This window comes from Mytilus edulis, chromosome 3 (genome assembly GCF_963676685.1).
Source record: "Mytilus edulis chromosome 3, xbMytEdul2.2, whole genome shotgun sequence".
Lineage (NCBI taxonomy): Eukaryota > Metazoa > Mollusca > Bivalvia > Mytilida > Mytilidae > Mytilus > Mytilus edulis.
The window spans coordinates 96,332,107-96,355,045 of record NC_092346.1 but is presented as its reverse complement, the minus strand read 5'-3'; the positions used below and the strand labels follow the sequence as shown (position 1 = coordinate 96,355,045).

General features: G+C 32.8%; 2 protein-coding genes across 4 annotated transcripts; one reads left to right on the top strand and one right to left on the bottom strand.

Annotated features, from left to right (window-relative positions):
• The first annotated feature begins 716 nt into the window (after positions 1-716).
• Positions 717-7,785, top strand: LOC139517884 (fatty acyl-CoA hydrolase precursor, medium chain-like). The gene is made up of 3 exons (XM_071309373.1): positions 717-808; positions 5,054-6,607; positions 7,466-7,785. The coding sequence occupies exons 2-3, from the start codon at positions 5,058-5,060 to the stop codon at positions 7,656-7,658; spliced, it is 1,743 nt and encodes a 580-aa protein (XP_071165474.1). The 5' UTR covers positions 717-808; positions 5,054-5,057; the 3' UTR covers positions 7,659-7,785.
• A 3,522-nt stretch (positions 7,786-11,307) lies between these two features.
• On the bottom strand, positions 11,308-21,067 carry LOC139517883 (monocarboxylate transporter 12-B-like). Of its 3 annotated transcripts, XM_071309372.1 has the most exons (7): positions 20,928-21,049; positions 18,834-18,855; positions 17,282-17,406; positions 15,628-15,771; positions 14,704-14,850; positions 12,469-13,845; positions 11,308-11,571 (listed from the first exon to the last, which is right to left on the bottom strand). In XM_071309372.1, exons 3-7 carry the CDS (start codon positions 17,382-17,384, stop codon positions 11,414-11,416), a joined length of 1,929 nt encoding a protein of 642 aa, XP_071165473.1. In that variant the 5' UTR covers positions 17,385-17,406; positions 18,834-18,855; positions 20,928-21,049; the 3' UTR covers positions 11,308-11,413. The 3 variants fall into 3 exon arrangements, with proteins under 3 accessions (XP_071165473.1, XP_071165472.1, XP_071165471.1); XM_071309371.1 differs by lacking the exon at positions 18,834-18,855 and having other exon boundaries at positions 20,928-21,067; XM_071309370.1 differs by lacking the exons at positions 18,834-18,855; positions 20,928-21,049 and adding an exon at positions 18,928-19,146.
• Between the last annotated feature and the right edge of the window lie 1,872 nt (positions 21,068-22,939).

The following is a 22,939-nucleotide window of genomic DNA, read 5'->3' as shown; positions in this document are numbered from 1 at the left end:
GTTTTGTCTGATGCTTGGTCCGTTTCTCTGTGTGTTACGTTTCGGTGTTATGTCGTTGTTCTCTGATATTTAATGCGTTTCCCTCGGTTTTAGTTAGTTACCCCGATTTTGTTTTTTGTCCATGGATTTATGAGTTTTGAACAGCGGTATACTACTGTTGCCTTTATTCATATATTTGCATGGTGTAATTAGAGTGGATAAGTACCGATTATCAGGTTATCTGCATGTTGATATCGTAAAATATCAGCTGCGAGACATAATATGAAGCTTTTTGTCGAGTGAGCGTAGCGAACGAGATCAAAACGCCTTCATATAATGTCAAGCAGCTGATATTTTACAATATAAATATACAGATAATCTGATAATCGATTTATCAGGCTATATTTGCGTGTTTCGGAAGTGTTTTCTTTGTTTCACTAGCACACAAAAGATGACTTGATAAGTTCGGGTCAAAGTTATTAACGTCGGTTCAAACATTATGACGTCGCTGATATGTCCGGGTCAAAGTTATTAAGGCCGGGTCAACGTATTTGACGCCACAAAGACATGATACGGAATAATATTAAGAGCTGAACAGAGTGATATAGACAGTGGGACGACCGATAAGTGATCATTATCGTAATCAGATTGATATAAATTTTAGACATAATTTTAAGAAAATGAGAGCAAAGATTATTTCCGTTCCCTTTCCATTATCCATATTTTAGTAGCAGCCTTTTTAAAGTCCTGGCAGTTCAAAATATGGGTCTTTTCACCTGGATAACAAGTGCAAGATTCGGTCGATGAAGTAGCAAAACTTGATTAAAAGGTAAGAATAGTTTGTTAACAGAGGATACAACATATATGATGAATTGATCTGGCTCAAATATTTTTTTTTTCTTTTTTCTTTCTTAAGCGTATCCATCTAATTTTAAATTACATTAAAAGTGATTTATACCGGAATAAATGTTAAATGATAATGATGTTGATGGGATATTACCTGCATTGCTAGTTAAACAATTCAATTGTTAATATTCTGCATTTATTTATATCTATAACACTATCTGTCACATCAAACTGCAAACTATAAATTCTAAAAGTTGGGCATTGATTTTATATGCTATTAACTACACTATTAAATAACATTATGTCATCGGGGGACAAAGGCACTCACTATAAAATCAATGCGTGGCCGCTGTAATTTTTTGGAAAGGGCGTGAAATTAGATGATTCCACCAAAAACAATTAATGTATTTAAATATGAAAGTAGTAAAATTATGTTTAAAATGTCATTTAAATCGTCAAATGATAGCTTATTGTACGCTGATTCAAGAAATATATGGTTTCTATGCAATACTTTTTTAAATAAGGGAGATAATTCCTTACTTCCGGTTTGAAAAATGTTACTTCCGATAATATTTGAATATTTACTTGACACTGATTCCAAAAATATCTGGTTCTATATACTTTTATATTAATAAAGTACAAAAAATAGCTACTTCCGGTTTACACAACGTCACTTCCGGTTGTTTTTTTCAAGGTTAAATGGTTTGATTCATATTGCCAAAAGTCTCATGGCTTTATCATATTTACATATGAGGTTAAAGCAAAGGTCAAAATCTAGAACATCAAATTAAGCTATGACCTTGAGATCAATTTCAAGGTCATACACCAAGGACCTCAAATCAAAAGACCATAGGTCTTAATTATATTTGGTTAATGAGTTATATCACCATACACATATTTTTAAATACAAGAGGGGAGAAAACTCCCTTTTACGTTCAACGTACCCTTGCAATCAAAATTTACTTGTTATGATATATCGCAACTAACAATTTAGTAAAAATAATTTGTTGATATCTTATACGGTTTTTGGAAATAAATGAAAATAAGCAAAATTCAAAAATAAAAATATGACCTTGACCTTTGACCTTGATCTAATTCTTATTTTTTGGACCAAGGTCCTCAAATCAAAAGATTCTAGGTCTCTATCACTTATGGCTTACAAGATACAAATGCATATCACTTATATCAAATGCATAAGAGGAAATAACTCTCATATGGAGCGTTCATATTGCTTAGGTCAAAATAGAACAAATCATGTGAAGGATATAACGAGCAATTTTATAAAAATAAATTTGTCGTAAACTTTTACAGTTGCAAAGGAGTCGTGGACACAAGGAAAACAGTGTTTGAGGAGATAACTCTTACAAAGAAAAGTATTCGGTTACGTAGGGGAAATTTCAAAAGCGCATAAACTGTTCGATATCATATACATAATATATAAGCGACATATTGCGAAACAAATATTTATCGCAAGAACAAAATAAGGCGGAAGAAACAAAAAAAAATAAAAAATAATTAGAAGAAAAACAATAAGTCTTTCCACAGAAAAGGTGGAAAGACTTAATTATGGCAGGGTTGCAGATTATATCATAAGTACACGAATCTTAAACTGAATCAAATGTTACTATTATTATAGCATATGTGAGTGAAACCTTAGGTTATGCAACAAATATCAGTAAATTTTAACTCTCTGTGAAATAGATTCATACAGCTATAGATCAAATGCTTTTTTGTCAAAATATTGATTCATGATGTGAAAGATTTGCCGTGTATTCAGGCGTATATAATAAAATAGACGTATTGACGTGACTTCTAAGAACACAGGTATGTCTTTTATATACTAATATCAAGGAACGCGTTCGGAGGTAATGGACTTATCTGAAGGGTTTTGAAAATGAAATGCCTGGCCTGGTTAGAGCTAAAACAAAAACTTTCGGCAGATTATTCCAGGTTGCAAGTTATTAGAAATTCTTAATTATATAGGAACTTTACTTTGAAGCTATATGCTTTTGAGATATAAGGGAATTCATCATCAAGGTGGCGATACAACGCTATTTTCCTGCACATCTATTGCCTCAAAAAAACACCACTCCTAACCGTATATTCAAAAAAGCACCGCATATTTTATTGAACCATACTAACCTTATATGGAATATACACGGTCTCAGCGCAGTTGCTTTTAACCAATCATATTTCTAGAAAGGTATAGGTGGTCAGATAAATAGATTTACATTCACATTAATAATAAAATAATACAATATAACTGATTGTCATGAACACTGCAAATCTTGACTCGGGAAAAGTAGAGAAGGGAACGCAACAAAAATCATTGACGTAAAAATTAACGATCTGATGTTCAGTAGTTGTCGTTTGTTGATGTGGTTCACACATGTTTTTCTTTTTTTTTTATATATATAGATTATACCGTTGGTTTTCCCGTTTAAATGATTTTACACTAGTATTTTTGTGGGCACTTGTGAGCCAAGGCTCCGTGTTGAAGACCATACCTTGACCATAATGGGTTTTTTTTTATAAATTGTGACTTGGGAAGAGAGTTGTCCCATTGGCATTCATACCATATCTTCCTATATTTATTCAAACTGAGATTCAATGAGTAGTTTGATAAACGGAACGGAATTTGATAAATTGTAAACAGGGAAATTTTCGCAGCAGTTTTATTTTCGCTATTTTCGCGGTTAGAGTGGAAACGCGAAAATAAAACTACCGCCAATATTTCAAGGAATCCTAACAAGAATATGAATACCATACATGAACTTATGTCCATAAATATCGATTTAACAGACGACAGATACATTCCTTTATTTTTATAGGAGTGTCACTTTTTGGCTTTATAAATATTTTGATATGAGTGTCACTGATGAGTCTTATGTAGACGCGCGTCTGACCTACTAAACTATAATCCTAGTACCTTTGATAACTATTAGATATAAAAACTTTATATCATGATAGTCCTAATTAGTCCAAGTGCACATTACGGATATCGCTGAATAAACGACTATATCGTTACAGTTATGTAAATGACACCTGTCAGTCAGTTTGTTTTGAAATGATTACTTATTTATCTGCTACACAGATCAATCAGATTAAAATATTAACTAATAAGCAGTAATTCTGTCAGAATTTAATTCACTCTTAATTAGGTCATTCCTCTCTGTTTACTGTGATTGTGTTATTACAAGCAAACATGACTAATAATTTTTTTAAAGAAATTTTGATTAATTTTATCACTTGCTTGAAAAACATTTATTAACACTGTACAATTTCCAAATTATTTATGATAAAAACTTATAAAAGGACAAGACCAGGACATCGCGAATTCAAAACGGTGCAAATCTTTATTTTGTTGAGAAATCGCGAAAAAAAGACTCAGCGAAAATTTCCCGGTTTACAGTAATAACAGACTGTCAATTAGAGACCATTCGACAAAGAAATGAATCATAACTGTTATCATGTCATATAAAGAAAAGACATAAATCATTACTGTTTCCAGGTCATCTATTGACAGAGACATAGATCATTACTTTTCCGGTGTCATATAATAAAAAAGACAGAAATCATTTCTATTTCCATGTCATAGTATACAAATATAGCCTTTGCATGAGGTCGATAGCAGGATATATTGACCTGAAAAAAGTTTAATGACCTCAAATAAAGGCTATAATTGTTATTTCCGACCATATCTGTATCAAAATCGTCAGTGTATTATTTTCGATCATTTGATTTTGTTGGAATTTTATGGATATTATTTTGACTTTAACAATAATTTAAGCTGTTATTTTCTTTCTGTATTTTTTTTTTTTTTAACATTTTATGTATTTGATGATTTTTTTCTTAAATAATCGATCATAACTATAAATTTTTTTTAAACTTTTGAAAATACCATGAAATTCATTATAGAGTATAGTTTATTAGATATTAAAAAAATAACCGTGCAATATGCTTTTTGCTATCCGCCGTTTTCTGTCTACCTTCTATAGTTTAGACTATCCCTGAACGAATCATTACTGTTCTCATGTAATATAATTAAAAAAGATATAAACCAAAAAGGTACACTTTATTCGATTTTACACAAATCTGCACCAATGGAAAACTTTACGACAGGCTTATATCATTTCAATAATTTTTACTCTAACCTTTTGTGTATTTTCCTATAAATTGTGTATTTCTAAATCAAAATGAAAATAAAAATCTGTTGTATTCATTTCAGGACAATGTTTACCTTCACAACTACTATTTATATGGCTTTAATAGGCTTAGCATTCACAGCAGGCGATAAGATAGAAACAGCTAGAGTAAACTCTCCGTCTGGTCCGATAGATGGACTCAAGACACAAAACAAACATACCGGAATGAACCTTCATGAATTCCGCGGAATTCCATTTGGCAAACCACCTGTCGGACCTTTGAGGTTCAAAAAACCAGAACCAGTCGACAAATGGACAGATGTTCTTGACGCAACAGAGTTTGGGGCAGGATGCCCCCAGACGGTTTCTGAATATACTCCAGACTTTGCACCTCGTAAAATGTCGGAAGACTGTTTATTCCTTAATGTTTATGTTCCGGGAAGTCTAGATGAAAACAGAAAATTATCCGTAATGGTGTGGATATATGGCGGAGGTTTCATGGCAGGGTTTTCCAGTCAGTATGACGGAGGATGGATAGCGACACAAGGCAATGTTATAGTGATAACAATTAATTATAGGGTAGATATACTCGGATTTTTGACTCTTGACCATCCAGCTGCACTTGGAAACTATGGTCTATGGGACCAGAAACTAGCTCTTCAATGGGTACACGACAATATTGAATCATTTGGAGGTAACCCCGATTCTGTTACCTTATTTGGAGAATCTGCTGGTGGATGGAGTGTGTCTTTCCAGTCCCTAATACCTTCTAACCAGGGGCTATTCCACAGAATTATAGCACAAAGTGGTGTTGTTAATAGATTGAGTATTATGACAAAGAAACAAATTAATGATAGAACCATTGAACTGGCACAGAAGACATCATGTCCGATCAATGATATGTTTAAATTTGTTAACTGTCTTCGAGATAAAGACTACAGTGAACTATTGGAAGCCACTAATATGGAAAGTTCTATGTCCCAAGATAGAATAGACAGCTATCAAACGCCATATTTTGCCGTGGTAGACGGAGAGTTGTTCCACGATCATCCAATTACAAGTTTAGATGACAAATCAACAGAGGTTGCAAAGTTTTTCAAGTCTCTAGACTTAATTACTGGATATACATCAAACGAAGGACTTGTTTTATATTTTATAATATTCCCAAAAATGCAGGAAATCTTTGAGTTTAATGTCACTGAGGGAATTCCAGCTAGATTTATTTGTGAGGGAATGATTGCTCCTTTTGTTGAATTATTTTACAAAAATGATACTGATGTAAAGCAGAAGATGTGTTCCTATTATACAACTGAAAGTTCTAAAGATGAGCAAAGCATGAGAGCAAATCACTTACTGGGTGATATCATATTCAATCATCCGGCAATGGAGATGCTCAGCTATCACACACGTCTAGGGGGCAAGTCTTACCAATATGTGTTTTCCAAGGAAAAACACATAGAATGGGGATTTGCTCCGTTACCTGAGTGGGCAACGGGTTCTGGTCATGGCGAAGATCTTCAGTTTATGTTTGATATGCACACTGTCATGCCGTCTCTAAATGAGACTAAGTTCACACCGGAAGAAAAAGATTTATCCGACAAGATTATTCAGTATTGGACGTCATTTGCAAAAACCGGGTAAGCATTGCATTGTTCAATTTCTATGTTTTAATCATTTAACTTTAGATTCGTTAAAAACTGCTATTGAGGAAATATATTTTAAAACCTCTTTCGATAAATGCACGTGTAGCTGAGGCAGACTGTTTGTTTGGAAGCTGAAGTAGTCAAACTATATATATAAGAAACAGAAAACTGAACTGACCAGACTGAATGTAAGAAGGCTGAAATAGTTGTACTGCATACCTGTATGTAAGAAAGCTGAACTAGCCATACTTTATATAAGAAAGCTGAAGTAGCCCGACTGTATGTTAAAAAGATGAACTATCTAGACTGTGTGTTAGAAAGCTGAAATGGCCATACTGTATGTAAGAAGGCTGAATTTTAGAAAGCTCAACTAGATAAACAGTATGTTTGAAAACTGAACTTGCCATTCGGTATATAGACTTCCAAAACAAAAGAGTTATTCCAGCGGATCTGCATAAAAAATATATACTTTAAAATGTATTTGAAATGAGAAATATCATTACCTACTTAATAGATGTTTGTTTTACTTACACTTTCAGAATGCTTTTATTTTTATGTGACAATATTCTTGATGAAAATGCATAAGATTTAATTAATTCGTTCATTTGTAACTCTATTAAATTTACTTTAAACTAAAATTAAGAGCTGATTTACGTTAGTAAAAAAATAACATGAAAAATGAACATAGTTTTACCATGAAACATATGGTTATCAAATGAACTCATGTAATAAGATTTTAAACTTGATAACTTTTCAACTCATCTCTCCTTTACTTAATTGAAAATCTGTTCCTTTACATTCAGTGACAAATATGGAATGTGCTTGGATATTCCTTGATGTTCTTTTTTTCAGGGAACCGTATGGTGGTGAGGGAGCAATTCCATGGAAACCATTTGACCTTACATCAAGATATTATCTAGATCTCGACACACCACTGGCACTGAGAAGTAATTTAAGTCCCAAAATGGTAGAATTCTGGTCCAAGGAAATACCAGCAATAGGACTAGAACGTGTGGAGAAAGTCAAAAGACATGACGAATTGTAAATGCAGATTAAGTAACATTGTGATTTTTATCAATTGGTGTTGTTGTGGTTTTTATCGTGTTGTAATTAGACATCTTTCTATGCTTATTTTCAGTCCAAATAGAATACATTTAGTTATTCATGTGTTCGCGTATATCCATGCAACTCCGTGTTTTACATCAAATATGATTTAAAGTTTAAATCAACTAACGTCTGCTCAGTTTGAACAACATAAAGTAAACATTTAGTATAGTGAAAGCTTTATTTATGATGAACAAATATACTCATGTTCATGTTTGTTCGTATTCAAGTACCAGTGTATTCTTCTCTCATATGACAGAGGTTCAATACTTGTACTTTGTTAAATCTTTAAGTCTCCTTTTGAAATGTTTACTTTCAGTCTTGTTTTAGATTATCTTTACATTGACCTAACCGTGATCTGTAAATTGTAAATTTTGTCCAGGGAAACGAGACATCTTGAATGCAATGCATTGAAAAATGAAATGAAATGATATTAGGATTACTAGTTATACCAGAATACCTTTTAGTAGTAGCCTAGGTCGACTTCCGCAACGTGTGTAAAAACAAGATCTTTAAACGTTGGTTGAAATTGGCATGTAAAAATGTAGAAATAGATACATTTACAATACGTTTTCTAGAAGTCAAACTCAAGATAAAATATTTGAAGAGCTGAGAAAATGGAAACATTTGGTTGAATACATAGGGACTGTGAATTGTTGGTGATATCATTTTATTACATTGGTTGCAATGAATTACATTGATTTCCCAGTTAGATAAAAACCGATAATTTCACATGTGAAATAAACGTGGTTATTTCACTCTCTGACGTCATACAACAATAGGCGTTGTCAAGACGTCGATAACGTCGGATCAAAACAAATTGTCAATGCGTAGGAAAAAGATATAGTTCCTTACATTTTCTACATTAATTTCATAAAAAAAGCCAAATTTTGCCATTGTAATAAAAAGAATAACTAATCGCCGTATTTGAATATCAAAAATAAGACAACTTGTGACCGAACGCCGCTATGGATTAAACTCGTGCTGCGCACTCGTTTAATCCATGCGTCGTTCGGTCACGCGTTGTCTTATTTTTGATATTCAAATACGGCGATTAGTTATACTATAAATCATCCATCAACTTGTCTTTATACTGTACATCTTATGACTACGCTAATGTTAACCCGCCTCTATCCTTTTTGTCTTTCAGTCTGCACGCCATTCTTTGTACCTTTGACATTGAAAAATGGAATTGGTAGATGTCCTTCTTGCATGTCTCCTTGTTTTCCTTAAAAAGTGTAACAGTTAAGATGAAGGTTATCGTCTGCTTGATCTGCTTACTAAGTTAGTATGGGCAGTTATGTTTAATATTTTTGAGTTGACATTTTATGTTTAATGATATGATATGCTTTGAATGTTTTGTATTACTTTTTATAGATTTTATATAGCTTTTGTTTTTGTATAATTATTTTTTTTCTTGTGTTGAGATTATTTGACGAATAAAAACGAAAGAAGGTGTGTTCAACAGTATGATTAATACTTTGGTAACTGCAATTAGAAGATTCAGATGAAGCCGATAGATCCATTTATATTAGATCGAGCCCGAATTGTTAGGATGCCTCTGTTGGTGGACTGATAGTTTCCGAGGGAATTACCAACCCAGTAGCCAGTACTTCAGTACTGATTATGTGTTATTAAAATTTGCTATTTCAAAATTTTAGAAATAATTTTAAATTGAGGAGTATATCTCCCTCATGCAAAACTATAATTCATAGTTCGTCTTTAGCTATAGTTTTTTGTCACTGAAGAGAAATTTATTATAGAAATGTGCAGAAAAAAAGGATACCGTTTATATGTCCAACACTGCAGGTATTGTAACAAAATAATATTAATGATGTTTTCTTGGGTTTTTTTAAACGGAATAATCAGCTGAGAGTAACAGTTGACGAAAAGTCTGCTGTGTCGTCAACTGTTTAGGTACTCATACATCCTTGGCTTTAAAATACATATTCGGCTTTGAGCGTTCCTGATGAAGGTAAATCTATAAAAGAGCGTCGGACACAAGTAATTAGTAATCAAAGGTACCAGGATTATAATTTAGTACGCCAGACGCGCGTTTCGTCTACATCTACATAAGACTCATCAGTGACGCTCATGTCAAAATATGTATTAAGCCAAACAGGTAAAAAGTTGAAGAGCATTGAGGATCCAAAATTCCAAAAAGTTGTGCCAAATACGGCTAGGGTAATATATGCCTGGGATAAGAAAATCCTTAGTTTTTAAAAAAATTCAAAGTTTTTTCAACAGGAAATTTGTAAAAATGACCACATTATTGATATTCATGTCAACACCGAAGTGTTGACTACTGGGCTGGTGATACCTGTTTTTTTCATTTTTTGCTTATCTTCAGCCGACAGACGTAAAGGCATCATATGTTATGAACAGGTGTGTATAACCTGCTTTGAATGTGTCACACTTTATTATTCTCGGTGGTCAAACCCGATATTAAAGGTTGAATAGAAAACGGTCTTAACAGTCATGTAGTCAATCATTACACTCTTTACTAGCATCGACAGAGCCGGAAGCAGGTATATATTAACCGCTCGACTCTATCCGTACGTCCGTCAGAAAGAAAACTTTCGTCAAATTCAAAGTTTCAGTCTTGGTTTCCATGAAAGGAAACAATTTTAATATTTGGTCTGCAGGTTTATAATGTTGAATTGTATCAATTCGAGTATGCAATTTTTGCATATCCTATGTATCCACTTCCTGTTTTCCGAAATTTTACAACATTCAATTTACAAGCAAAAAAGTTTTCTTAGCATCAGTCAAAAAAGAATGGTCAGTTATAATCCATTATACATATAACCCCAATCAATCGCATGCTACGACTCAGACTATATATACCCTGTAATCATGGTTTTGTTTATTCTAAATTCACCATAAAGTGCACAAGTTTTTGTGAACTTTCTTTGATACGTGTAATTTTTTTTTAAGTACTACTTAGAAAAGGAAAATCCACTATTTGAATACTAAAACGACCAAAGCAATTGTATGAACAAGATAGTGGGGTTTCATTTCTAGCTTAAAGAAAAATGAGGTACTGGTAATCTTTTAACTTTTCATTTTTGAAAGAAGAACATTTACATTATAAAAGAAAAGCACGAAAAAGACCTGTATTGTAAACATATGACTGGGAACTTTGATAAGAAGACAATTCAGAAAAAGAACAAACGAGGTGCTTAATTAATCAATCCATAAAAAATATGCCAAAAGAATTCAACGATAAGTTTCCGATACAGCATATCAAAAGACTTCTCTCTACGCAGCCGTGTCTGTGTGAATCATATTTTACTAGCATAAGTTAGTAAAAAGGGTGATCAGTGGTGGACCGAGTGGTATAAAGGGCGTTATGTACCGTGTTTTGTCGCTGACAAAGTCAATTACGTTTTTCAAACGATCTAAATGATTTTTTTACATAAACCCTGCAAGAAATCGGTTTTTATTGGAATAAGTCACCACTCATCACTCACCTTTTTCAAAAATTCTGGATCTGCATGATGTAATAATGTATATTGTGGAGTGTTGTTGTATTGGCAATCATACCACATCTTCTAACTGTTATATTGTAATCAAGAGAAAAAAAGAAATTTTAGTAATCGTTGAAGAAACAACTTCTTTGTTATTTGCTTGACTATAAGATAAATGCGTATAACATAAAACCGGTTAACATAATACTGATTAAAGAAACGTCTGTCATGTCTCAAGTTCAACCTCAGCAAGCTGTGTTTTCCTTTGTCCATTTAGTTTGATATATATAACGTCTACGACCAATAAAAACGCTCCAAAGAAATTTGCAAATCCAAAGAAAAAGAATGTAGCATTATAACTACCCGTCAGATCTCTCAATGCACCTGCAAATAAAATCAAAACAATCTAAAATACTTGATTACAATCTACAACTTTTAAAAGTGTAATGATTTCAATTTAATTCTTGTCGGGTAAGAAAAGGAACAGATTTTTACCTGTAAAGTGAGTACCACGATCTCTGAATGTCCGTAGGTGGTTTTATTCAGAAGCAAAATTACAACCTTATCAAACAACCCTCAATTTCATGAGGCAGCGAAAATGACGCATCCATCATCCTATTCGACCTAACTTGATTGAAGCCAAATCAATAACCGATTTTTACTTCGTAAATCCGGTTAAAAACCTACATAATGCATGTATTGTTAGTTGGTTTGCGTTAAGGACTTGTATTAAATATTTGCCACTTAACACTAAACACGCACGAAAAAACATTAAATCAATCAATGAATTTTATTTCTTAATATTTTGCCTTTTATATCGTGTAAGTAAAAAAAATGTATAGCTATCATGCGTAATAAATAGAAATGGATCATTAATGTTGATTTCACTTCAAATTTATGTGGTCCCGTTCTATGGGAATTCAGAAGTCTCAGATATTTCACACTACAATGTTATTGGCTGTGTTTGCTAAAAAAGATAAGTTCACCTGTTGGAAAAAAAAACATTTATTCCAATAAATATTGATATGCCAGAAGAAAAAACGCTGCTTTCGTCTGCAAAAGCTTGGTACACATCCATTGACTTCAACTATTTATAGAAATGGAAAGTAACACTTCTGATCTACATTTGAACTAAAAATAACAATTTACATGTAAAGCATTTTCAAATATACAGATTTGTTTTCTATGCTTATAATCATTGAGAGAATTTTGCATCCTTGCATAGGTTGTTTAGATATATATTTCTTACCGCCAATTTAAACTTTTTCAGTAATCACTTACCATTGAATGGTCCAGCAATTCCAAAAAATATGTGCTGACCTCCAGTCATTAGCCCAATAGCTTGGCCGAACCGTTCCGGTTCGATTATTTCTGACAAAGTAGATGAATTAATAGCAAACATAGTCCCTCCGATGAGTCCGTATATCACAGAATATAAAACAAGGGACCAGAATTCAGTATAAAACGGGTTTAAGGAATTTATAATGCCACATATAATCAATGCAATAATCATAATTTGTTTTCTACCAATAAAACCATGGTCTGCGAATATTCCACTTCCTGCCCGACCAAATATGTCTACAACACTGGAAATAGATATGATAAGACTAGTACGGGTTTTGTCTATACCGTGGAAGTCTGCTAGCGGAGGAATAAACATGATTGGATATAAGCAACCAATACTTCCTGTTAAAAAAGCTATTATAAACAAAGTAAATTCAATGTTTCTAAATATTTCACAGTTGAACACATAACGAAGAACGGACACAAAGCTATGTTTGGTTTCTAAAGTTGTATCAACCTTATTAACACTATCATCACTTATTGATCTAATTATTTCAGCTGTATTGATATCATATAAATATTCGTTACTTAAATAATGTCTTCTTGTCGTCTCGGAACTTCCAAGTATGTTTCCTTGAGACGAACTGGTATGGTGGTTTGATTCAACTAAACTTGGGTCCATTTCAACTTGCATAACTTCCGAGTCTGTTCTTGAACGCATTCTTTGTAGCATTGCTTTTCTAGCTAAAGGCGAAAACGAGTCGCCTGTGAGTGATCTTGGACGGAATCCGTCAGACTGATCATTATTTTCTTCTAACAGTGATTTTGTTTCTGGTTTTCTAGTGTCACTAAATTTTCGTGTTCTTTGTTCTGATGTTCCGACTGAGCTTTTTGGATCATTTGTTTTTCTAATTCTGTGATCTGGGCTATTTTCATCACTCATTTTCCTAGTTCTATGTTCAGGGCTATTTCTATCACTTATTTTTCTATATTTATTTTCTGACCTATTTATACCATCACTTATTTTTCTAGTTCTACGTTCTGGGCTTTTACCATCACTTATTTTTCTTATTTTCTGATCTTTGTTATTATCATCACTGATTTTACGGTTTCTTTTTTTAATAACAACCCGATAAAAAGATTCTGGTCGCAATAAAGCGCCTGCCATAACTGTATGAAAATGAATACCTCCAATTATGAGGAAGGCTCCCCTAAGTCCATATGTATCAATAAGAAGTCTGGATAAAGGTCCCATTATAAGACCACCAAAGCTGACTCCACTCATAGTTATTCCGTTCGCTAAACTCCTTCGTTTGTCAAAATACTTTCCGAGTACAAACAAGCAAGGTCCGTTTATTGAACCTATGGCAATGCCTGTAAATAAACGAAGTAAATTCATTGCTTAATTATTTATTTCAAATGACATGCAGGAATGATGGCATATAATCACATAACAAACAATGATTCAAAATAAATGAAATTATATAAGGAGCAACAAACTGTGTCAGTTCAGGAAAAGACAAATGCACATTGTTGAAGACCGTATAGTGACCTATATTTTTTAATTTCTGTGTCATTTTGTCGCATTGACAGTCAAACTACATCTTCTTTTTATATAAAAGAATGCATCATCTAGATGAAGCTTGCTTGCAGTTATCACTGAAATCCTCAAATATTTAATTTATCGTATTTTTAACATTGTTTCTATGGTATATTTGGGCTGGTTCATTGATTGTTTAGTCAAATTTTAAGTACATTAACACAATTGCAGGTATGGTATTTAAAACAGCTAAATAAGTCTAACATCTAGAAAATTTGCTAGGAAATAATGCAAACTAAAACAAGATCAAAAACAAAAACTATATCTCTAACAAAATGACAATGAAAAACTAATGAGTTAATGCAAGCCTCCCATCTAACGTCAGTAATGCTAATAACTAATAAATAAACAATAAAACAAGCATAAAACTTTACACTGACAAACATAATTCGGGAGCAAAACAAAATATCAGCTTGTCAAACCATTTTCAGCACAAAATTTGGATAACAATACCTTAGATCTTGAATCTTTTAAAAATTACAAAATATGAGCATTTCAGACCATAAAAAAGAGTAAACAAGAGCCAGACCATTAACATAAATAGAATCTGTTCTCTGAAATTGTAAACAGGGAAAGCCTGCAAATGGGAACGACTTTCTTATATAAAATATTCCATAACAACTCAAACTTACCGACTAAAATACTGTGAGAGAAAATGAAGAAGTAGATACTTTGAGCGAATGTATTACATATTAATCCAAGACTGCCAATAAATCCACCCGTCATTATCACCTGTCTGGGGGTAAAAAACTTCAGTCCCACTGTCATGCTTAGGAAACCTGAAATTCAAAAATAAGTATGACATTGTGTCAGCAAACGTACGACGTAGAATTGTTTCTCTGTTTTGAGATTTGAGTGCAAATTGAGTTGAATATTTCTCCAAAAATTGCACTACCAATGACACATATACGTTATATCAATCTTCTTGGGAAATGCGTTTTTAAACTATTGAGTAACTGCGAGTATTCTTTGATACGATATCATTCTGTAGGCTTGTTACTTGCATAAAGTGACTTGGAGTATTTTTTTTATTAGGTATCATTCTGTATCGTTTTTAAATTACATTAAGGAAACTGCGAGCATTGAATTTTGATGAATCGGTACTATCATGTTATCTTTAAGTTTGCCTTCAGTAACTGTGAATTTCTAGGATACGGTATTGCTTCGTTTTGTTTCTTTTCAAGTTCACCTTCAGTAACTGCGAACATTCTTTAATTTGGTGTTATTTTGTATCTTTCTGGTATTGTCCTCAGTAATTGCAATTTTCTTTGATATTGCATTGCTGTGTGTCATTTTTTAGATACCCTTCATAGCGAGCATTCTTTGGTGTGATATGGTTTTGTATCATTTTAAGTAAATGCTTACAGTAATTGGGAGCATTCTTTGATAAAACATTTTTTTTTTCTTTATAGTTTTACCTTTAGAACTTGTTAGCATTTCTTTAAATTGCATTGTTTTGCATGTATGGCTAGTTTGCCAACGAACCATTTCGAAGATGACTTTATATTAAAAAGAAGGGTCATATGATCACGTGATGTGTATTTCTACAGACCTACCGACGACACTACTAGTAGCAAACTGCAATCCAATTATAAGCGATGACGACGTCGAGTCTGTGTTATATACTGTAAAGAATTCTACCATATATATACCAAAAGATCTCAAAATGCCGCCAAATGTTACAAACAGTATGAACGAAGCTGAAATATAAAAGTGTAATAATTTACATCATGTGTATGAGCAAACTCAAAGTATACACTGAGATATATTTCAAGAATATGAAAGGGCATTGCTGATAAAGTATAATAAAAACTTACAAAAGTCTCAAATATCGTTATTAGTATGTAAAGTTCTTTTTTCTGACTATATATTGCATGACGTGAGACAAAACAACAAATCACAAGACTTATTATACGACAAGTATAAAATTGAGAATGGAAATGGGGAATATGTCAAAGAGACAACAACCCGACCGAAGAACAGACAACAACCGATTGCCGCCAATGGGTCTCCAACGCAGCGAGAAAATCCCACACCCGGAGGTGGTCCTCAGCTGGCCCCTTAATAAAATTGTGTACTAGTTCAGTGAAAATGGACGTCAAACTAAACTCCAATAACATCAAATGAACTTAAATTAAAAAGACATACAAGACTAACAAAGGCCAGAGGCTCCTTACTTGGGACTTATTGTGTTTTCTAACCACAAATCAACATGTGTGTCTTCAAACTGTATTTGTTTTCATGATAGTTCTTGGTAACATCAATAAAACAATGGATACTGAATGTGAGTATTGTAGATATTATTATAACCTACAGTAACATTAGTATACAATATATTTTATCAACTTTAAAATCACATATCAGGTTGACGATAATGGACATGTGGGAGCTTTGGTAACATAATTGCCACAACAGTTAGTCTTCTTGTTAAATTTGATACTAGAAATACCAATCGTGAAAACTAAAAATTGGTCTATATTAAAGTTACATTAAATTAGCATATAGTTATACCGATGAAGGCAAACTGTTGGTCCCCTTGTTCAGTTCTTGTCATAAATGTAATCATGACAGCCGTTTGTACTACTGATTAAGAACTTGCCTGACAACTTTTGACCTGGCAATATCCCCAATCATGACAACCTTTTTGACTTCTTGTTACGAACTTACAATGATAATAATCTTAACGGCCTTTTGGACTTCTTGTTGAGAACTTGCAATTATACCAAACATGACGAACTTTTGGACTTCTTTTACGAACTTTGCAATGATAATAATCCTAACAAAATTTTGAACTTCTTGTTAAGAACTTGCAACAATACCAATCCTGACAATCTTTTAGACTTTGTGTTCAAAACTTTCATGACAACCGTTCAGAACTTGACATTGTACCAATCCTGACAACCGTCCACAAAACTTGTCAATAAATCAATATTTAAAATAAATATTTTGTTGAAAACAAGTAAAATTTGAAGGTAATGTAATGTGTTTCCATGCACGAAACATGTCTTGGTTGATATGTAAATAGGCTGTAGTTGTTAATTTCTGTATCATTTGGTCGCATGTGAAGAGTTGTCGCATTGGCAATTATGTCACATTTTTTTATGAATGTCTTCCTACCTAGTGTCACAGCTAACTAATGATAATATAGTGAGCAACCTTGAATATCACATCCTTTTAATGCCTTCTACCTACCAAAACCTTTGTACTAACCTAGTAAAACTACCCAGGACCACCCACAATCAACAGGATGGGGTAATTCCTTCACTTTCTCTTTATGTTTTTTATTCATCGTCGATGACTTGATGACAGTCATAATTTTGTAATACCAATTTTGTCTAAAATGAGAAGCAGAAAAAAACATCTGAATATGTTGAAAAACAATTTGTTATTATAGAAACTACACATCATTCGGTATTCGAAATATTCTATACTTTGGCTGGAATGTGCTATTTATGTGCGAAAACAGAAATCTCATTAGTATGGTATTTATTGTCTGACCAATACTAGTCGATTCCGATTTGGGATTTTTTTCGAATGTATTTTTCTTGCATTTCTAAATCTAATGCACACTCTCAAATTAATCCAAATATAATGAGTTTATTAAGCAGTTGTTAACGATGAATAATAGTCACATTCGATCTTGAACAATTCACAAATGCGTATATGTGTCTTTTAAAGTCGTTTTGTGTCGATCTGATGAGCAGCGAATTGTTCAAAAAGAAATTCTTATGTTTTGCAGTGATATGAAATTCCCAGGGAAGGAGATTGTTATGGTCCCGCACATACGTTTAATCCTGCCACATTCTGCATGTACTTGTCATAAGTCTGTAATTAAATGGTGCAGTTTGTTTCTTGTTTCATGTTTATATTTCGTTCATTGTTTTCATCAGGCTGTTATTTTTCTAGTTTAAATTGTTTCATATTTCATGTCGGGATCTTCTATAGCTTACTATTGTTTATTGTTGAAAGAAGTATGGTGACCTATAGTTGCTAAATTCTATGTATTTTTGTTTATGGTTGAAAGTTATCTAATTGCAATCGTACAGTATATAGGCTAAAGTTTGGAATCGCACAAGGTCGTTTAGTTTAAGGGATTTTTTATTTTAATGTCTTAAGTCGGTTGTTGATTTTTAGTTGTCGTTTGTTACCTGTGTCATATTTGTTTTTGTTTCTTTTATCGTCATAAAAAGTTTTTTTTTTTCATTTTCTTATGATGAATCATTTTATATCTGACTATACCATTTATACGGTATATATAGGTTTTGTTTATTATTGAAAGTCCCTATTAAGAGACTTAAGAGGCAGACGCACCTGCAACTCACAAGGCTGGTGGTGCATCGAGACCCCAAAAATATTAAGAAGTCATAAGTCTGCTGATATCAAATCATGAATAAATTTCTATTTCATTTGATGCCAGATTTCAAATCAAATAAAAAATAAAAGTTCAGGTATTGAAAATGTAATTTTAAATTAACAAATTGATATTTATCAAAAAGCAACAGATGCAGTGATTGTAAATATAACAGTATAATTTCAATCTTTTTTGGATTCGAGCGTCACTGATGAGTCTTTTTTAGACAAAACGCGCGTCTGGGATATTTACAAAATTTGGTCCTGGTATCTATGATGAGATTATTTAACTTATATTACCATTGACAGATTAGATTTTGAACTTTTGTCGTTATCGTATTTATATCACACAATGATGACTAACAATGACCGACATATATTTCATTCAATCAATTAACTTTATCTCTCTTACCTGATCGGGTCTTTGTATATAACTGTAAATAACCACACATTATTACTTGTAGAAAGGTTACACTATACCTGTATACCGTTGCAACATAACTTACATAATTTACTTCTTGCATACTTGTCGGGGTGCACTGTCCGTTTTGTCGTTCATCGGTCGTTGACCCCTATATTTGTTTTCAGATATACCTAGTAATTATCCTTAAGATTTTTTTTTCACATAAACATCTTTGTTGGACTGGTATTTACGATATTACAAAAGTTAAAGCGGTCAGCATTTTATTCATGATAAATATTTAGAAATTACAGGGAAAACGTGTGACTATCAATCAATACGACCCTGATAAATAAACCGTACATGCGTATACACGTATATATCTAGTTTTTGATTTTATCGCTTTTCCTGAATAATTTCTAACAAAGGTTGTATTGCCTTTTCAAAGTCTGTGTATGTTTTACTCATATATCAGAACAACAATGTTTATAAATCTCCAACTTTAAGAAAGCAAATGTTTGTTCTGCACTCGCCGGGATTCAAACTCATGCTTTTTGGATATCGAGAACATAGACAATAACTGTTTAGTGTCTTTAAATATCAGCTGTATTTGTACGAGGCTAGGAAACAAGGTGTATGCGAGCTTTTAGCGAGCTATTACACCTGTTTCGAGCCGAGTACAAATACAGCTGATATTTAAAGACACTAAACAGTTATTGTCTTTATCCTGCAATTAATTCTGTATATCATTTGTGTTTTAGAGACACAAAGCACATGTTTTTCATTTATTTTTTATTTGAAATCCCTTGAGGCCCGTGTAGTAATACGATACAGTAATCACACATTCAGCTGAAGACGGGTTCGCAAAAAAAGAATCTCGAATGTTCAACAATGATACGTCGCTCAAAGTGAATAATTATCTATTTTAACATAACAACTAAATTCAACAATAAAAACAAATAACAAAACATTGTCCAATTTGAAACATGAGTGTACGAGTTGTCCTACGCTTCAGACTCGACATTCACTAAACATGCATGCTGAAATTGACATGGTTATTTTTGTTACACAATCATACACATTCAAGTTTTGAAATCGATAGTTGTCATCTTAGAAAAGACTGCTGTTCTTGTGTGTATGTGTATGTTATCAGAAAATTGGTGGGATTCTTATTGCTCTGAAGAAATGTTTGAAAACAAACAGAACGTATAAAGTAATCGTTAATTCGCAATTGGTACGTCATTGGAATTCGACTGCAATACACATTCTGATGTCACGCAGGTTCATACAATACACAGTCCGGCAGTGGGCGGAGCTTTTTAGCGATATCTGTATAGTATACAGATACAGCATAGCGATATCTGTAGGGTTGTATCTGTATAGTAGGACACCTAATTGCAGGATAAATTTAAATACATATCATAAATTCATTATTTATGCATACTATTATTAACCTCGATAACTCCCCCCCCCCCCTTTTCCCCCTCATTTTTTACATTCAGAAATATGTGTCAATCAAATGGATATTTTCTGATGTGATATGACATATATATTATACTCAGATATTATACCTCTTGACGTTTGCAGGTACGGACCCAGAATTTTATGTAAGGGATTGGCGCTCCTGGTAATTGGGAATTATGCAACCTCATGTTGACATAAAATTGGCTGTAATTTGACCTTGTGTTTTTCTCTCTATTAAAAGGGATAAAAAAAAAAAAGGGGGGTGTTCCGCCTCATAACGACTGGTGTGAGTGTTTGGGTTTTTTTTCTGTCATTCTGGTTTCTGTCTCATGGACGACCAGACATCTCGTTTTACTTAACTCCATTATCAAATGATTAGAAGCCGGAATGTGTATGTGGATTTGTTATCGGATGAAGACACTCATAGATAACATAATGTGTATCATGGCCATTTATACCTGTGTATGTGTGGTAGACAAATACTGCATTTTAAACTCATCTATTTATACATTAATTTGTTTATTATTTTGTTTTATGAATATTTTTTTATTTACATGATCAACAGAAACATTTATCAATTATTTCCCAAATCGAGGGCAACGACATTATTAACATATTGAATATTCATATTTATCTACTTACGGGATCAGTAAACATTTTCGTTGGACGCCTCCTCTAATTACATAATATAATTGCACAACATACTTTTACACTACAATGCGCGAGAGAACAATGTTAAAAAAAAATATGTCATCCCTTTTAATCACTGTATTTCGTTCGTGAATAATTATCAAAAGATGAAAATGATAAGGTTCGAAGTTCAATTTGTAAAGTAAAGAGCAAAGATATCTTATCTTATTGTCATAGCATATTTGTTGATTGATTGACAAACAGACAGACAAATGGCAGTCAATATATTAACTTAATCATGATAGTGATGAGAAGGGTGATTGATTAGTTGATTGATTGGTTGGTTGATTGGTTGATTGGTTGTTTGATTGATTGATAGTTGATTGATAGTTGATTGATAATTAATTGACTGATTGATTGATTGATTGGTGTAAAGTTTTTGTCCAAATTTAGCAACCTTTTAACCGAACCATATATAAGTACATATTCGAAGTCAAGATCTGCCTCGTATGGTATTCCTTTTTTTTAAGTTAGTGTTCGATGTTTTTCAAAAGAGGGGCGAAAGATACCAGAGGAACAGTCAAACTCAATTTAGACATGTTGGATAGACATATGTTGTTGAAAACTGTTGATTAATCTCTTGGGGTTTTTTTTTTTGGTTGTGTTTGACCTTTGGTTGCTGTTTCATTGGAGTACACCCCACATTTCCTTGTTCATATTTAAGGGCAATGACTCATTCCAAGAGTCGATTGAAAATTTGCTCGTGTTGAATATTTGTAGATGTTAATTTTTCTTATAATTTATTTTAGAATAAGAAGATGTGGTACGATAGTCAATTAGACACTACAGACCAAACGACGTAGAGATTAACAACTATAGGTCATCGAACGGCCTTCAAAAATGAAGAAACCCCATCCCGCATAGTAAGCTATGAAAGCAGGGCCCCGAAATGACATCTGTAAACTAGTTCTCTTTCAAAGCCAATAATAAATAATAAAAAAATCGTGTATCTAAACTATGTAAGACAAAACTATCAATTAGTACACATCCAACATCCAATGAATTTAGTGAAAAGATGTCAGTAACAGTAAGAATAACATGACAATATGCAGTGCCAAAATAAAGGTATCGACAGCTTTTAGGACTAGACGTATGTGTATAACAATAAATTGTGATTAATCAATATTTATACCAATAGAAATTAACATTCAAAGATCTAATTATAGTGTTGAATAGGTAACCTTTTAGAATAAGTTAATTTAAAGGATCGATAAGTTTACGGAACATGTCTAAGTTTACGGGCTCGGTACAACATCATTACCGTAATCATTAGAATGTGCCATCTTGTTTGTTTTACATTGTCATATCGGGGCCTTTTATAGAACTGGTGACTATGCGGTATGGGCTTTACTCATTGTTGAAGGCCGTACGGCGACCTGTAGTTGTTAATGTCTAAGTCATTTTGGTATCTTGTGGACAGTTGTCTCATTGGAAATTATACCACATCTTCTTTTTATACAGTCATGCTTGTAGACAAACTATTTGTATCTATGAAAGAATAAAGTAAAGAATTTGAGTAGTTTGCTGTTACAAAAATCTTTGACTCAATAATTTACCAAAGATACATTATAGATCACGTTCATTGAATTCCAAAACGTCACTAAAGAGCGAACGAGTTTGGATATATAATCATTATATTATGTAAGATGTTGCCAATGGAACCTCACCGATCAAAGCAGGAAAATTGATCAAAGGGAAAAAAATTCGCTTCCTTATATTTTGTGTAGAGTTTCCCGTGTAAAGCTTATTTATGCAGATAATTGTAAGTATTGGTATTAGTTCTAAATATATCGTATTTCAAAGTATCTTTGGATTTTAAGAATGTGTATGTATTTTGTGCAATGTGTCTCATAAGCCAAATTGATATAGCTGGGTAATGAATGTTCTGCAACTTCTTGTATAATATGTTACAGTATGTTAATCAATATGTGACACAATAATAAAATAGATTATTATTGTTGTTG

Coding starts and splice junctions, on each gene's coding strand:
- LOC139517884 (XM_071309373.1), top strand. CDS start 5,058: ATGTTTACCTTCACAACTACTATTTATATGGCTTTAATAGGCTTAGCA. Junction 6,608..7,465: donor ACGTCATTTGCAAAAACCGG/GTAAGCATTGCA, acceptor TCTTTTTTTCAG/GGAACCGTATGGTGGTGAGG.
- LOC139517883 (XM_071309371.1), bottom strand. CDS start 17,384: ATGACTGTCATCAAGTCATCGACGATGAATAAAAAACATAAAGAGAAA. Junction 15,772..17,281: donor GTCCTGGGTAGTTTTACTAG/GTTAGTACAAAG, acceptor TTTATATTTCAG/CTTCGTTCATACTGTTTGTA. Junction 14,851..15,627: donor TGCTACTAGTAGTGTCGTCG/GTAGGTCTGTAG, acceptor TTTGAATTTCAG/GTTTCCTAAGCATGACAGTG.